This window comes from Carettochelys insculpta, chromosome 4 (assembly GCF_033958435.1).
Source record: "Carettochelys insculpta isolate YL-2023 chromosome 4, ASM3395843v1, whole genome shotgun sequence".
Lineage (NCBI taxonomy): Eukaryota > Metazoa > Chordata > Testudines > Carettochelyidae > Carettochelys > Carettochelys insculpta.
The window spans coordinates 114,774,234-114,790,845 of NC_134140.1; the positions used below are offsets into that span (position 1 = coordinate 114,774,234).

General features: G+C 41.8%; 1 protein-coding gene across 7 annotated transcripts in view; it reads right to left on the minus strand.

The window, feature by feature from the left end:
• RAP1GDS1 (Rap1 GTPase-GDP dissociation stimulator 1) overlaps positions 1-16,612 on the minus strand; it is a 173,598-nt gene that overhangs the window by 55,341 nt on the left and 101,645 nt on the right. For 4 of the 7 annotated variants that reach the window (XM_074993570.1, XM_074993568.1, XM_074993569.1 and 1 more), the window contains exons 3-4: positions 8,174-8,296; positions 1,455-1,580 (exon numbers count right to left, since the gene is read on the minus strand). In XM_074993570.1, the coding sequence (XP_074849671.1) occupies positions 1,455-1,580; positions 8,174-8,296 (249 nt within the window). Of the gene's footprint in view, positions 1-1,454; positions 1,581-8,112; positions 8,297-16,612 lie in introns of those variants that run through there. The other 3 variants (XM_074993572.1, XM_074993574.1, XM_074993575.1) reach the window with 3 other exon arrangements.

A 16,612-nucleotide genomic window follows, 5' to 3' on the forward strand; every position in this document is an offset into this window, starting at 1 on the left:
ATCTCATTTGACCCTGAAATGCAATTTGATAAATAAATTACATAATAAAAAGCTTAACAGCTTCTTGCAGAAGTTTCCACTGGGAAGCAGGCGTTCACTTGATCAGTCAGCCTACAGAAAAGCCTAAACAAGGGAATGAAATGTTAGCATCCTCAAGCAGTAGATGGCTGTAAATGCAAATGCCAGATTGGCAAGTGTGATTAGCTTCCGGGAGTTCACATATAAAGCCATATACACAACATAAAATGTAAAATTCTGAACTATGATGAGAAACAAATATAATGAAGAAACTACTAATACATTCTAACCAAACAGACATTAATCAGAATGTCAGAGAGCTTAGTGGAGGTGACACACATCATCAGGGAAACTACACTCTTGATAAAAATATAAGGTACAATAATGCAAGCTAATAAAATGCTCTCACATTGTCATTTCACTTTCCACCTCCAAACATTCTAGTTATTCTGTATGAATAATTTCTACAATATAACACATTCCAAGGACTCTGCTTTTCATTGTACTCTTCATGCAATAATAGTTTAAGTAGCTTATTCATTCTTATATGTACTCTTAGGATCTATAAATGGAAGCAAGAGTCATGCATTTAGCAAAGGAAGCCCAGGCCCATAAATATATTTAATATCACAAAAATGTTATTAAACTAGTAGAAGGTAATTTTCCATTATGATCAAAGTATTTAGATTTTAGAAAGATGGGACTATATTTTCAAAATATTGCACCTGATTTATTTGTGCAACTCCTGTAAACAGGTACCTAACTTGTCAATGAATCAGGACTTACATTTCAACCTTGTACCATTTGGATATGCAAAACCTAGTGTGTGTGTGTGTGTGTGTGTGTGTGTGTGTGTGTGTGTACGTGTGCAGGTGCACACACAAAAACACCCCCCCCCCAAGTAAGTGCCTGGGTCTAGTCCCACAGCTTCTTATTTAGTCATGCAATAGCTTTTTCAACTCAGTGAGGGCATACCTTTCATCCACACATGAGCTCTCTTCTTTCACTCATATCTTTTGTTGTTTAAATCTTGGAGGAAAGAATATATGTTCCCTTTGTACTCCTCCAATATGGTCCAAGGATGAGTACAACTGAAAATAATTCTAGTTCTGTGGCCATTCAAATTGCATGCTTAGCATATGTTCTTTGCATATCTCACACATTGTGTTAAAGAAGGAAAAAAACTTCCTTTAGTCTCAGTCTGGAAATATTATGATGTTGATATGGGATTTTTTTTTTCCAGTCTGTTACATAAAGCGGAGTACAGTTGTCACACCTACGATGTAGTCAACTGTTTCATAAAATCAAAACAAGCAGTGCAATAAATACAAAGCAAGCAAGGGGGAAATGACTCTCAATTTATCACTGCATGACATAGCAAAAAACAAAACAAAAAACCCAAACCGCCATTAACAATGTTACATTTACACACTTACGGCTATCATAGCATATATTTCCCAGGGCACGCCCTGTCTGGAGCAACACTTCCTGGTCTTTGCAGTTTAAGAGCTGCACCAATGGAGGGATCAACCCAGCCTCCACACATGAGTTCCGCATAAATTCTGCAAACAATGGAGAGATATTTATTATAGTTGAGTTATATTGGTTTGACCTTTTCCAGCTAAAAAAAATCCTTCTTTGGCAAAAGGCTTTCCTTTCCAGATTTCCATACAGGTGCCTCACCGTATGACAATAAATTGATGCCTAGAAAAGCAATCTAGTTATCAAAAAAGATTCTAGACAAGATGGTCAAATTCAGAAGTCTGGCTTTTTCCACTGTTCAACGATTCATCAGAAATCAAGAGAGTTTCAACTGACTTTCATAGAAGCTAATTTAATATCCTCCAAATGATCATTGAGTAATATAAATACAAAGAGAAAAGAGCAGAATATTGGCAACTTTTGTTCTCCACCTTCAGCAATGAAACAAAATGTAACCTCCTGTAGTAAGCAGATTTAAGACGGCAGCACTGCTACTTCAAAATGAACAGCCTTATCCGTTTTACTATATGATCCTAAATAGAAGCAGAAACAGCAGCCATATTTCCAAGCACCTGAAAAACTGTTGCTTAGAATGATCATCCGTCCCGTTTTCGGTGGGACGGTATTTTAAAAACGGGACTAAGTGTCCCATATCTGCTGCACAGGCAGGCTGTGCAGGCACAGCTGTCTGCCAGAGAGCACATACTCTGCGTCAGTACGTGCTCTCCAACAGAGGGAGCTGGCAGGATAGCTGGTGGAGGGAGAGCTTCGTGGCTGCTCCGTCCCTGCCGCTTCTCTGAGGCTTGGGAAGGCGGGGGAGGTGACCATGGGAGATATGGTCACCCTACTGTTGCTCCAAAAGATAAAAAACAAGCTGGGTTTTAGATATCTCTACAAGTCTAGGGAAGGAGAAGAGAGGGGAGAATTAGCAAAACTTAAAAGGCCAATGACCAAAGTAATCTTCTACATCCAAGTGGCCCAAAAATGGAGGAAATATCAGAGGATCCAACCGGTGGCAGATTCTCTTGACCCTGTAGGCCTTCTTCTGCCATGTCACCTGCTCACAGGAGGCCAGACTATACTCTTACTTACACTAGTATAGATCAGCAGTAATTACATTGGAATCAATGAAATTACACTGATATAAGTGAGACAAGAATTGGTCCTAAATGACCAGAGACTGAGGCTATATGTTTAACATGAGATACATACCCCACTTGCAGGGCTCCTGCAAATCCAATCCTTTGCCTTGTATAGCAGAACTACAAAGGTTCTGCTTCCAAGTAGGATTTTCTGGCTACACTGGGGTCTGGATATACCCATAAGCACCTGAGAAGTGTATGCACTAGCTATCCATGTTTGCTAATCTTGCAATGTCATTTTTCCTATGAAAGAAACATTAATGAAGATTTAACCTATCCTTACATCCTTCCAAACTTTGAATGTTATGTATAGATAAACAGGTGAAACAAACTTGTAAAGGAGGAGGGACATTTGTCAGCACAATAAATATGATCAGAGCCTGGATAAAGAGTTTTAGCTGTGTGGAAGGACAGGTGAGGCCACATTTTCAAGATGTTATGGAAAACAAAACAGCAAGACTTAAGACATAATCTGGGTATGAGGACCTGGAGAGAGGTAGACGACAAAGATGACAACTGTTATGGCTTGAGTGACAGGCAGGATGGTGGCTCTGTCAAGTAGTGACTGAAAAAGCAGGAGGTGGGCAGCATTTGTAGGAAGAAGTCTTTTAGACATTTTGAGCTTGAGCTCTCAGCAAGACATCCACAACAAGATGTCAGATGGATACAGGCTGAGACTTTAACTTGGACAGGAGACAGGTGTGGCACAGAGAGAGAAATCTGTGAAATGTCAGCACGCAGCTGAATTAGTGTTTGCAGATGAGACTACTGAGGGATAAAGAGGAGCAGGGGACCAAGGGTAGAGTCTTGTGGAACACTCACAGAAAGCTGGAGGAGGAGTTGAGAAGATCCTCCAAAGAACATTTTGAGGGGACAACTAGAAAGATGACTGAAGAAAGTCCTGGAAGTCAAGGGAGGATAAGACCGCAAAAAGAGCATGGCAGAGGATGTCTAAGGCAGCTGACAGGTCAAGGGTGAGGATGGAGTTCTGGGCTTTGCTAGACAGAGATCCCTGCACACTTTGGTGAGAGCAGTTTCAGTTGAGTGCATGGAGTATAAGCAAAGTGGACAGGGTCTAGGACAGGAGGAAAGGTCTCTAGACGGTGACTGTACACAGCCTGTTCAATGAGCTTAGAGAAGAAAGGGAGTAAGCAGATGGAGCTGTAACTGAAGAAGCAAGTGAGATCAAGGATAGAAATATTTATGATGGGAAAACTAAAGTATGCTCCAGTTGAGAGTGGAAAGAGGCAGAGGAGATGAACGGTAAGTTAATGAAAAGGGTCGGGGTGGGATGTGGAGTTGGGATGGGGTCAATGAGTTCTGTTGAATGTTTAACGGAGGAAACAGAAGGTAAGAAACTTGTATTTCTCTGATATAGGAGAGAGTTGTAGGGGAGGAGGAGGAGGAAAGGAAAGCAAACCGAAGGAGGGGAGCTCACACTGTACTTTGTCAGTACTCAGAGTATAAATTTTTCACTTAACATATTAGATGCAGAAAAAACATGCAATGGGGTTGAGTGGTTTTATTTATAACATCTAGGACATTTTTAGTTTGGGAAATAATTTTGCAATATTGTTACATTGCTGTATTCAGATTTTTGAAGGCTTAATTTATTTACAGTTCAGGTAATATTTAAATAATTTTCAACCCCTAAATGCACTAAAGAGGGTACCTCTTTCCTTTTTAAAATATGTTCTATGGCCCTTCAGATGTCACATTAACTCAAAGCACCACAAATACACAAATTACTGTAACAGCAATGAAGGGTCCTGTGGGACTTTATAGACTAACAGAAAAGTTTTGAGCATGAGCTTTCGTGAGCACAGACTCACTTCATCAGATGAAGTGAGTCTATGCTCATGAAAATTCATGCTCAGAACTTTTCTGTTAGTCTATAAGGTGCCACAGGACCCTTCGTTGCTGTTACAGATCCAGACTAACACGGCTGCCCCTCCGATACTTGACAAATTACTGTAGTGGCCTTAAAAAGAATGCTACATACAGATTGTGACAAATGGGGAAATGTTATCAGTGTTATGTTTGACTCAAGTTTCTTTGTTCCATTTTGTACTGCAGCCTACCTAAATGCACAGAATCAAGTCACAGGATGCTGTGAAGTGGTTGTTAAGGAATCCAGGAAAAGTAAAACACTGGATAGATAAAACAGCCTCTCAGATATCCAGCTTCAAAGGAGTTATGATAACAATGACTGCGCTATCAGTTGAGAGGGAAGAAGTCACTTTCCTGGCTCCAGCCAAGCTCCGATGTTTTGCTACTCCCAAGGGTCAGAGGGAACCATAAAGTTTGGATCCTAGAAAAGGGGAGAATTATTTTATGTGAGCTGTTGACCAGGATGCATCAGTGAAATAGCTAACAGTCAAGCCTGAGATACAGGAACAGGAAGCATGCTGCTTCAGTACAGGTTGTTTCTCCAAGGCATAGATGAAGTAGTTAGCCAAGATGAGGAGAAACTTACCAAGACATAAATAGTACTCATGTACATAGGCCTTTCATTGTGTTGGGGGGTGTGTGGGGGGGAAACGTTTGTTTTGCTCTACCTGCTTGGCAGGTTTGGGTGATGAACAAATCATGCTTTGTTTTGAAGAGGCTGGATCACTGAAAACACAAGCTGTCATGGGCTCTAGGACAGCTGTATCTCTGTAGGTAGTCTGTCTTGTCTGACGATAACGTCTTGAGCTTGCACAGGCTCATCAGTTGTGCACTAGCATGTGGCTGAGGAGTGCAAGCTTTGAACGGCATGGGTGTTCACAGTGGGGGCAAGGGAATTGTCCTGGCTCTGCTGGTGCGGCTGCTGCTGTTGCTTTCTAGGACAGCTAGGGCTTGCAAACAGTCATAGTTGACACCCTGGGGGCAGTAAGCCAGGTCCTGTTCTAAGAGTAAGTGAATTGTAGAATTCAATCCCAGGAGAAGTAAACGCCCAAGGCCTGACACCTGTCAAGGTGCATTTAGTGAGACCCTGAGAAGAGGCAACAGTAACCTCGTGACAAAGACTGAATTTGCTACATATCCAGATAACAATAGCATGCTTAGTCTATTAGAGCTAACCGACAGCTTTAATAAAATAAATTGGAAAAATGTGATGGTACGGGGCACATTTTTTCTAAACAGAATTTTAGCAGAGTAAAAAAAAAGTTGTGTTTGGTATTATCTATACCCTGCTGAAAATGTCACAATTTGATTAAACTCGCTACAGATCCTGACATTAATAAAATACAGTAAGGAGTGACTTAGTTTAGGACAGCTTCATCTTTCCCAACGGAGCAAAGCAAACTCCCAGCCAGATTTATTTTCTCTCTCTTTTAAAATACAAACATTAGAAGAATGCTAACCATTACAGTTCAACTTGGGGCAAATCAACAACCCATCTGTATTAAATTATTAATTCCCCACCTCAGCTCAAGAAAATGCTGGATATGAAAGAACCTATCATCTACTAGAAGTCCTGTTCTAGCCTCACACATCAGATGCAATCCTGGGGGGAGAGGTCATAGGGAAGCTATGCAGGGACTGGGGCTGCTGACACCTTCAGGACCTTAATTATGTGTCTCCAGATAAGCCATTGTCAACCTTTACCTATTCACCCAGCCCCGCTACCACCAAGGAGCCACAGAGAGTAGAGGATATAGTGGTGCATCAGCTCCCTGCAGCAACTTCCCTTCCAAAGGAAAAAGAGAGAGATGGACTCACAATCCAATGTTTTCACTAAAAAGGAATCTGTGTGAGAGATGTGGAGAAGGAGAACCTCCTTGGCTGGGAGTCAAGCAATTCAGGGGCTGAAGTAGGTCAATGTGTCTCCTTTTCAGCGGGGCTGAAAGCTACTGCAGGCCCTGGGGCAAGGTGGGATGGGAGGCCTGGCTGTGGGTCCCTGGAAGGGATGGGACAAAGGGTGGAAGGGGCAGGGCCAGGGGCAGAAGGGGCGTGGCTAAAGGCAGTCAGCCCTTAGCACTATCTGTACCTTAGAGGTGCTGGGCTCTTTCCCTCCATCACAGCTGTGCAGCAGAGCAGCACTGCTGCAGCTCTTCAAAGCTGCCTAGGGCAACTACCCTCTTTGCCTTGCCTCCCAGGCAGTAGACCTGCTCCTTTTCTATTCCTGCCAGAGAGTCCTGGCAGTGGTTCCCACCTGCAGCCCTCCGGCACACACACCAGTACCTCCCCAGCTGTGCGAGTCCACAGGGTTACACAGGATAAGCTGCCTTGTCCATCCAGGTGTATATATTGGATTAAATAACAATATAAAATAGTATAGTGGGTTAGCTAAAGGATGTGCTTGTTCATTTGTCACTTCCTACACCACCTAGGGATACAGAAAATCCTCATAGAAAGTTTCCCAAATGTACAGTACAGATAGAATGGCACTGAGTTGAAGTGAGGCTGAAACAATGCAGAGAGCTTGCATAAGCCCTTTGCTCAGTAGCAATCTCACCCATGTTGGAATGTTTAGAGTCTACGAACCATTCTTTTAAAAGAAAAAAAATATTTTAGAAGCATTTCTAGATTGTTTTCAAATCCATATGTTACATGGCATCTACCACAAAGTTCCCTGGTCCCAAATAAGGGCCTCTGGCTGCTATTCTGACACAAACAACTATCTGTATTACTGAGTGACTTCTCGTAACATTTTGTCACAGGGCCTGAAAGATGTAATACGGCTGTCACATATCCCAGCTCTTACGGTTATCTGTACAGTAAACCCTTGATTTAATGGACTAATGAGGGAAAGGGGTGTCCGCTAATGCCAAAAATCTGTTAAATCCAAATACTTATGTTGTATGATGATGCACTGACCTTCCCAGCCCATCACTCACTCCTGTCCTCTGCCCCCACTTTTCTGCTCCCCTCTTCTGCCCCATTCTTCCCCTCATGCCTTCATCTCCTTCTCCCAATTACCGCACACACGGGGCTGAGGGAGCAGAGCTCCTGTCACAGTCATTCCAGCCCTCCTCCCCCCGACGTGGCTCCTCCTGCCCTAGCATCCCCAGCCACTCCAGTGGCCCCGGCAGCTCCTCTGGCCCCAGTGGCACCAACGGTGGCAGTGACACTGGTGAGTTGCCGGTGTTCATTTGGGGGTGGGGAGTTTGGCACACCGTGTCCATTATTTCTGAAGTCCATTAAATTGAGGATTTACTGTTTGTCCATTTCGAATATTTTAACAACCATTTGTGGTACCTGGAAACACAAACATTTCTGTACATGCATTTCTGAAAAACCTGGGTCTTAACATTTTTTGCCTCATAAAAACACACTGTAAATTTTTTTAAAAATTGCAAATACAAAAAAAGTAAAATCCTGAAACCAAATGCTATTCTGGTATTTTAGCAAGGGGTTAAAGACAATCTACACAAATCTAATGGCAACAAAATATTGACAAGACAAAAATAGAAAAGTGAAAGGGAGACGGATGAAAAATCTCTAATCTACAAAATGAAAACATAAATGAAATAAAACATACTGACAGGTGAGGTGCAAAACTGAAGATGTTCCAGCAGAAAAGTTCTTGTGGAAAACCTCACCATTTTTGGCTACTTCTGCTATGATGTTAGCTACTTTTGCCGTGCAGGAAGACTGTGGAGTCAACAGACTTGCAAACACCTGAAGAATCCCACTTTTTTGGATTTTTTCACTTGTCTCAGTATCTGAAAAACACATCAAACAGAAAAAAAAAGTCACTTGCATAATAATTTGCAGCCTTTTTTAAAAAAGAAGCAGATTTTGAAAATGCGTATGCATACAAATGTAATGTAAATCTAGACCTTGCTTTAAAGGTAAGTCTCACAGCTACCACCTTACTCTATATAAGACAGAGGTTGATGTTTCAGTATACAACTAACCATGTTTATCTGATACAATGTTTCAAAACACTTAATATTCGTTAATCCTTATAAGATAACTGTCTCCTAACTAAAAAGTTAGGATCATCCTCATTTGACAAATTGATGGGGAAACTAATTCAGTGTGATAAAGCAAAATCATGATGAAAGTTTAGGTCACAAAAAGATCTGTGGCAGACCAACTTCTACATGCAGGTCTACATTGCCAGTTAAGTTGATCTAGTTTTTGTCACTCAGGGGCATTAAAGCCCCCACCCTCCCCACTCCCCTGAATGACACAAGTTACAGAGACCCAAGTGCTGTCCACACCAGTGCTAGGTTGACAGAAGACATTCTTCTGACATAGCTTCCATTTCCTGAAGAGATGTAATAATTATGCCTGTTATGCAAGCTCTCTCCAATCACCACACTGTCTTCTTCAGACGTGCAGCTGTGCCAATGTAGCACTTCTAGTGTATACTGCTTAATGTAATGCCCAAATGGTTGTAAACTGAGCTGTGAGGATACCCATTCCCCCTGGGCCAGCAGAGAGCTATGCAGTCAGTGCATGACTCTGAGAGTGTGGGAAAGGAGACAGAGTTAAGCAGACCTTGGTCTTCTCTCACTCTCTCACTTTGTTGTGCAATGAATTACTGTGCTAAGACAGCAGTAAGCCCTCTTCAGCTCCAGGGGCAAGGACAGAAGAAATCAGACTGATTCTTTACGGTGAGTTGGGAATCAAATGTTTCAAGGAGGACTCTTCCCCTTCCTTCCAATGGTTGAAGAACAATTGGATACTTGCAGAGTCCACCTTTCAGACTTGGATGATAACCTACTCATCAAATTTTGAAAAACATTGGCAATCCTCATAGGGGTTAAAGCAAACAGTACTATATACTAAGTATGTGTTATTTTCTACAGTCAAATGTTTTCACATTTCAAATTAACATAAGTACAGTAGACATGTCATCAGATGTCAGTTGTTATTTTGTCATTTTATCAATGCAATGGGACTTCTGTTGTATTTTAACATTCCCACTAAAAGTTACTGCATTCCCTAGGAATGTCAGTTCAGAGGCAAATCAATCTGAACTTAACCGGCTGTTTTAAGTCTCGCCATCTCTTGTGGGAGTCTACAAGATATGCAACCACAGGTGTTGGCTTCCCAATTTTCCTGGCAGTGCTCAACCTCTGCCCTGCCCCAGGTCAAGTCACCACTCCTCCTCCTCCTGCCAGTGCCTCCTGCACACCGCAAAATAGCTGATCCGTGGCAGGCAGGAGGCACTGCAGTGAAGGGGAAGGAGTTGATCAGCCCATGTGTGGGCAGAAGATGCTGGAGGAGAGGAGGAAGCTGGGCTGCCAGTGGGTGATCATTTTTTGGTGGGTTCTCCAGGGCTGGAGCACCATCGGAATCAGCATCTATGTATACAATCTTCTCACATCACTGCAAGACAAACTCCAAACTTGTACACTAATGGGGGAAACTGGAAGTTGGATATGAGGTATAGCCCACTCTTGTAAGTAAGGGCATGAAGGTGTGACTGCAGCACACAGACATACCCAAGTTAGCTTTAATCTACCTGGCATGGCTAAAAATAAGTGAAGCAGTGGCAACATAAGTAGCTACCTTAGGAAGCAGCAAGGTATGAGGTAGGCTTGCACAAGTTAATGCTAAACCCTGTGCTGCTGCCACATCTTCACTGCTGTTTGTATCTGAGGCTAGAGCCACACTACAGAGGAAGAGCGACCCAATCAGGGTTGATCTTCTGGGGTTTCATTTTGCACATGCGCAAAAATCACACTCCCAGAGGTCAACATCAACACCTCTACTCCTTGCAAGAGGTGAGGAATAAGGAAGGCTAAAGGAAGGTCAATTTTCTGCCATGTGCACAGACATGGAGGTCGACTGTAGATAAATCTATTTTAGCTACTTAATTGGTGTAGCTAAAATTGCATGTCAGCGGTCAACTTCTATGTCTAGTGTAGACATAGCCTGAGCTAACTAAATTAAAGCTAGTGTGGATCAGGCTACTCAGGCTGCAATCACACAGCCTGAAGGCAGGGTTAACATACTTTGAGTGTATGACACTTAAGTTTTGAGGAGAGAGTTAACTAAACACCCTCAGCTGCAATTTCCCATGCATTACCCTCCACACTGGCTGCTGCAAGTACAGCAAAAGAAGATGGCCTAAATAAGTGAGGCAGGATGGCAGGACAGCAATAACAACTGCACTTTGCATTTAATATAGTGCCTTTCAAAACAGGCTTTCAGATTGATGGTGGCATTATCCTTTCATTCAGAAGTGAGGGCCAGGAATCTTAAGAGAGCTGGTCAGAAAATAAGTCAATTTTTTTCATGACAACTTTTTCCCTCCCCAAAAATGCTCCACAGACCATAAATTGGTAACTTGCAGGATACAGAACATGGCTGGGGAAGAAGAACCTTGAGTCGGAATTCTGTCTCCATCACTGACTTAGAGAAGTCACATTCTGCCTTAGATTAGCTATCTACAAAATGGTTATAACATCTGATTATTACTGAACAGGGATTAATTAACTAATATTTTACAGCACTTTCCACAGCACATAAGTGCTTATTATTATTAGTCAATTTACAGGCTTACAAGTTAGTTGAGAGTTTTCAGATTTGCTGAGGAAGCTTTGTCACCCCAACAGAATGTTAATGATCCAATCAAAAGATGTTACAAACAGGCCAGTTTTGAGATAAAGCACCCACTTTGCAGATAAATTCTCAAATTGCTGCATAGATGATAGAGATGATTAACATACGCAAAAAATGCACATCAATGATAAAAGAAGTTCTATAGAATAGTTTCATTTAGATCCATGGGACAGCAGACCCTTTTGATTTCAGCCGCTGAAGTACAGTAAAACAAATCTGGAAATGTAGAGTTCAAAATTGATCCATTCAGCGTTAGCCACTGAGGCTGACAGATGCGCTGGGCCCCTTGGCAAGATGGGGGCGTGTAGCTTCATGCTCCTAAAGGGGATGAAGTTGGGGCAGCCAGCCCTCAGCCCTGCTCAGAGCACACCTCACTGGTCCCTGCACCCCTGAGTGCATGCCACTTGGCAGTCTGGTGGCATTTTAAAGGGCCCAGTGCTCCTGGCTACTGTGGAGTGGTGGTTGGGAGTCCTGAGCCCTTTTGAATTACTGGGCCCTAGGGCAACTTTCTCCCTTGCTCCGCACAGTTGGCAGGCCTGTTAGCCACAATTAGTAGGCAGGGGATACTAACGTGGTTTCACTCACTATATTGCTAAGATATTCAGTATCAAGTCTTATTTTTATAGCCTTCAGTTTGACGTACTCCATACTGTGCAATGCATAAATTATGTTAACAGAATGAAATATATCCTGTGACCTGCAAGAAGTGAGAGAAATAAAATTAAATGGTGCTCCAGGCAAATTGTTTGCAACAAATACACTCTGATTTATTTGACTGAGATAAGCAAGGAAGTGCTGATAAAATTACACTCCTCAATTCACTAGACATGGACTGGAAATCTGAATATGACTTCTTTGTTTCAGTCTTCACCTGGAAGTCTGATGATAAAGGAATGCCTAACATAGTGAACACTAGTGGGAAGGGGGTAAGTTTAGAAGATAAAATTAAAAAAAAAAAAGTTAAAAATTACTTAGAAAAGTTAGTTGTCTGCAAGTTACCAGGGCCTGACTAAATGCATCCTATAATACTCAAGGAGCTGGTAGATGAGGCATTTGAGTTGTCAGCTGTCATCTTTGAAAAAGTCATGGAAGTTGGGAGAGATTCCAGACAACTGGTAAAGTGTGAATACAGTGCCCATCTATAAAAAGGGAAATAAGAACAACCCAGGAAATTATAGACCAGTCAGTTTCATTTATGTGCCAGGAAAGATAATAGAGCAAGCAATTCATCTGCAAACATCTGGAAAAAAATAAGGGTGATAGGTAATAGCCAGCATTGATTTGTAAAGAATAATTCATGTTAAACCAATCTGATAGCTTTCTTTGATAGGACAACTAGTCTTGTAGATAAGGGAGAAGCAGTGGATGTGGTATACCTAGACTTTAGTAAGGCGTTTGATACTGTCTTGCATAATCTTCTTATCAATAAACTAGGCAAATACAACTTAGATCGGTCTAATATAAGGTGGGTGCATAGCTGGCTGGATAACCATTCTCAGAGAGTAGTTATGAACAGCTCACAATCATGCTGGAAGGGCACAACAAGTTGGGTTTCGCAGGAGACTGTTTTGGGACCGGTGCTGTTTAATATTTTCATCAACTATTTAGATATTGTCATAAACAGTATGCTTATTAAGTTTTCAGGTGAAACCAAGCTGGGAGGGGCTGCAACCGCTTTGGACCTTAGGGTCATATTTCAAAATGATCTAGACAAATTTGAAAAGTGGTCTGAGGTAAATAGGATGAAGTTTAATAAGGACAAATGCAAAGTACTCCATTTACGAAGGAACAGTTTCATAAACAGAGGATGGGAAGTGACTGTCCAGTGAAGGACTGCTGCAGAAAGGGGTCTAGGTGTCAGAGTGGACCCACAAGGTAAATATGAATCAACACTGTGACACAGTTGCAAAAAAAAAAAAAAAAAAAAAAAAAAAAGTAAACATGATTCTGGGATACACTAATAGGAGTGTTGTAAGCAAGACATGAGGAGTCATTCCTCCACTCTACTCTGCTCTGATTAAGCTTCAATTGGAGTCCTGCGTCCAGTTCTGGGCACCACATTTCAAGAAAGATGTGGAGAAACTGGAGAAGGTCCAGAGAAAAGCAAGAAGAATGCTTAAAGGTCTAGAAATATGAGCTATAAGTGAAGACTGAAAGAACTAGATTTATTTAATTTAGAAAAGATAAGACTGAGGGGGACATGATAAAAGTTTTCAGGTATCCAAAAGAGGATTACAGGGAGGAGGGAGAAAAATTCTTCTCCTTGGCCTCTGAGGATAGGGCAAGAAGCAAAGGGTTTAAACCGCAGCAAGAAAGGAGATTTTCCTAATGTCCAAACTAAACCTAACTGTCAGGATGGATCAACACTGCAATACATTGCCTCGGGAGGTTGTGGAATCTCCAACACTGAAGATATTTAAGAGCAGGTTAGAGAGACACCTATCAAAGATGGTCTAGAGTAGACTGTGCTTAGCCCTGCTGTAATGGCAGGGGACTGGACTTGATGACCTCTTGAGGTCCCTTCCAGTTCTAGTGTTCTACGATTCTAATATCAGCTGGAGAAAATGCAAACAGACAGAGCAGCTTGGTCCTTCTATTTTCATTCTGCATGAGTGAAGACATCACTGCATCTCTTCCCCCTTTCTAAAACAAAATCGATCCCCGGCCCCATCTTTCACACCCCCTCACACACTGATTCCCATTACCTATGTACTGTACCAATACTAGGATTTCTCAAGCACAAAGGGGCTAGTTATCATGCCCAGCAGTAATCATGCCCAGCAGTACCTCCAAGCTATTCGGTGCATGTCAGTGCCTGCCATTCCACCCCCACTTGCTAGCAAACAAGAAATGCATCCTCTGCTTGAAGGAGGGCTCTACAATTCACACTACCTACAGCCTCCCTGTGGCACTTGGCCTTCAGGTGCCTGGTATATATAGAAAGTCACATAGCATCTACACTCATCCACTGAAGCTCTGAGCATATCCTGGCCCCAGTGCTCCTCAAAATTTAACCCACTGTGCACAGTAAATAAACTCATCTGAAACCAAGTAGAGTGCAGTATATTGAGACTGTATTTAAGCAGAAAACATATTGATCTAGGAAAAAAAAATGTATGTTGAGGACCCTCTATATAAGGAGTCCCCAAACTAGTTACTAGTCGAATGCACATCATTACAGCATATCACATACATATCATCATCATCATCATCATCAATAACCATGTGCTCAGCGCCCGTTGGTGTCTGATGCCTCTCTCACTATTTCCTTCCATCTTTCCCTATCCAGTGCAGAGTGGCTTAATTTCTGTAGACTAGCTCCGCACCAATCTACAACACCATCTATGCATTCTCTGGGGGGTCTGCCTCTCCTATTCAAACCATCCATTATGCCGAATATTAGGGTCTTGATTTTTTGTTCATCGTTCATTTTGCAAATATGTTCAAATAGTTGTGGCTTCCGTTTTATAACCTTCTGCAGCAGGTTCTCTTTTGGCTGTATTTTCCGATATAATTCCTCATTGGTGACCTTCTGTATCCATCCTATTCTCAGAATCTTTCTATAACAACTCCTTTCGAACACCAATATTCTTCTTTTTCGAATCTTTCGTTATCACCCATGTCTCACATCCGTATAACATGCTGCTGAATACACACGTTTTCAAGACACCCACCTTCATTCTTAAACTAATTGCTTTGCTTTTCCAGATCTTACCAATCGCCTTCAAACTCACTCTTGCTTTCGCTATTCTAGTCACTATTTCCTTCTTGCAGTCTAGATCATACATTATGTTGCTTCCCGGATATGTGACTTCTCTACATTTGCTAGTTCAATACCATCCACACTGATCTTCCCTCCTATTTCCTCATCTCCAATACCAGTATTGACATTCATAATCAGTCCGTACTGCTTCCCTTCTTCGTTTAACATCCGCACCGTTTTCGCTAGCTTCTCCTCATCACACACATAGCTCTAGAGTAAAGAAGGGTCCCTTTGTCACCTTCATAATATGCTCAGGTTTTTTTGAGAACTTTAGAGTTCATCAGGTTATACTCTAATATAAGCATTTAGGGGAAATATCAATGGATTGCAGCACAGGACCAGCGGCAGAGTGTGTGTGTGTGTGTGTGTGGGCGGTGTCAAGGAACATGTGGCACCCCCCTAAACACTGAGGGCAAGAAGGGCAAGGGGCTGGCAGCTGTTGGGGCCAGAGCCTCTTGACGGCCTAGGGGACTAGCATGGCGGGGGTGGGGATGCGGAGGAGAGGACTGGAGGAAATATTTGTGAGGCAATACTTCCAGGAGGAAAGTGGCTCATGGTTTAACTTTCAAAGAGTGTGTTAAGATATAATTAATCAGGGTTGACTCATGCAATTAACTCAAAATCGAGATAAAAATTAGTTGTACTGTTAAACAATAGAACACCAACTGAAGTTTACTTAATAGCTGTGGGTGTTTTTCTACATTTTCAATATTGATTTCAATTACAGCATGGATTGCAAAGTGTACAGTGCTCACTTTATATTATCATTTTTTATTACAAATATTTGCACCCTAAAAATTATAAACAAAAGAAACTGCATTTTTTCATTACTCTCAGACAAGTATTGAATTGCTATATCTTTACCAGGAAATGTAGATTTTTTTTTTGTTACATTACTGCTCTCAAAAACAAAACAATGTAAAACTTTAGATTCCACAAGTCTACTCAGTCCTGCTTCTTGTTCTGCCAATTACTAAGACAAACATGTTTGTTTATATTGACGGAGACACTGTTGCCTGCTTCTTATTTACAGTGTCTCCAGAAAGCGAGAACAGCTGTTCTCATGGCTCTTTTGTAGCTGGAGTTGCAAGGCATTTGCATGCCAAATATGCTAAACATTCATATGCCCCCTCATGCTTCAACAACAATTCCAGAGGATATGCTTCCATGCTGATGATGCACTTTGAAAAAATAAAGTGTTAACTACATTTGTGACTAAACTCCTTAAGGGAGAATTGTATGTCTCCTGCTCTGTTTTACCCACTTTCTGCCATATGTTCATGTTCTAGCAGCTTGCGTGATGACCTAGCACATTTGTTTTAAGAACGCTTTCAAAGAAGAATTGTGAAAAATGCAAAGAAGGTATCAATGTGAGATTTCTAAAGAAGCTACAGTACTTTATCTAAGGTTTATGAATCTGAAGTGGCGGGCAAAATCAGAGGGGAACGACGTCTCACGACAGCAACACTCCAATGCAAAAACTATAGGTCCTGAACCACCAAACAAGAAAATCAACCTTCTGTTATGTTAGTAGCAGCTGACTCAGATGAAGAAAACGGATGTGCATTAGTACACGCTGCTTTATCCTGATATCAAGAAGAACCACATCAGTATGAATGCATATGTCCGGAATTGTGGTTGAAGCATGACGGGACATATGAATCTTTTGCAGATCTGGCACATAAATATCTTGCAA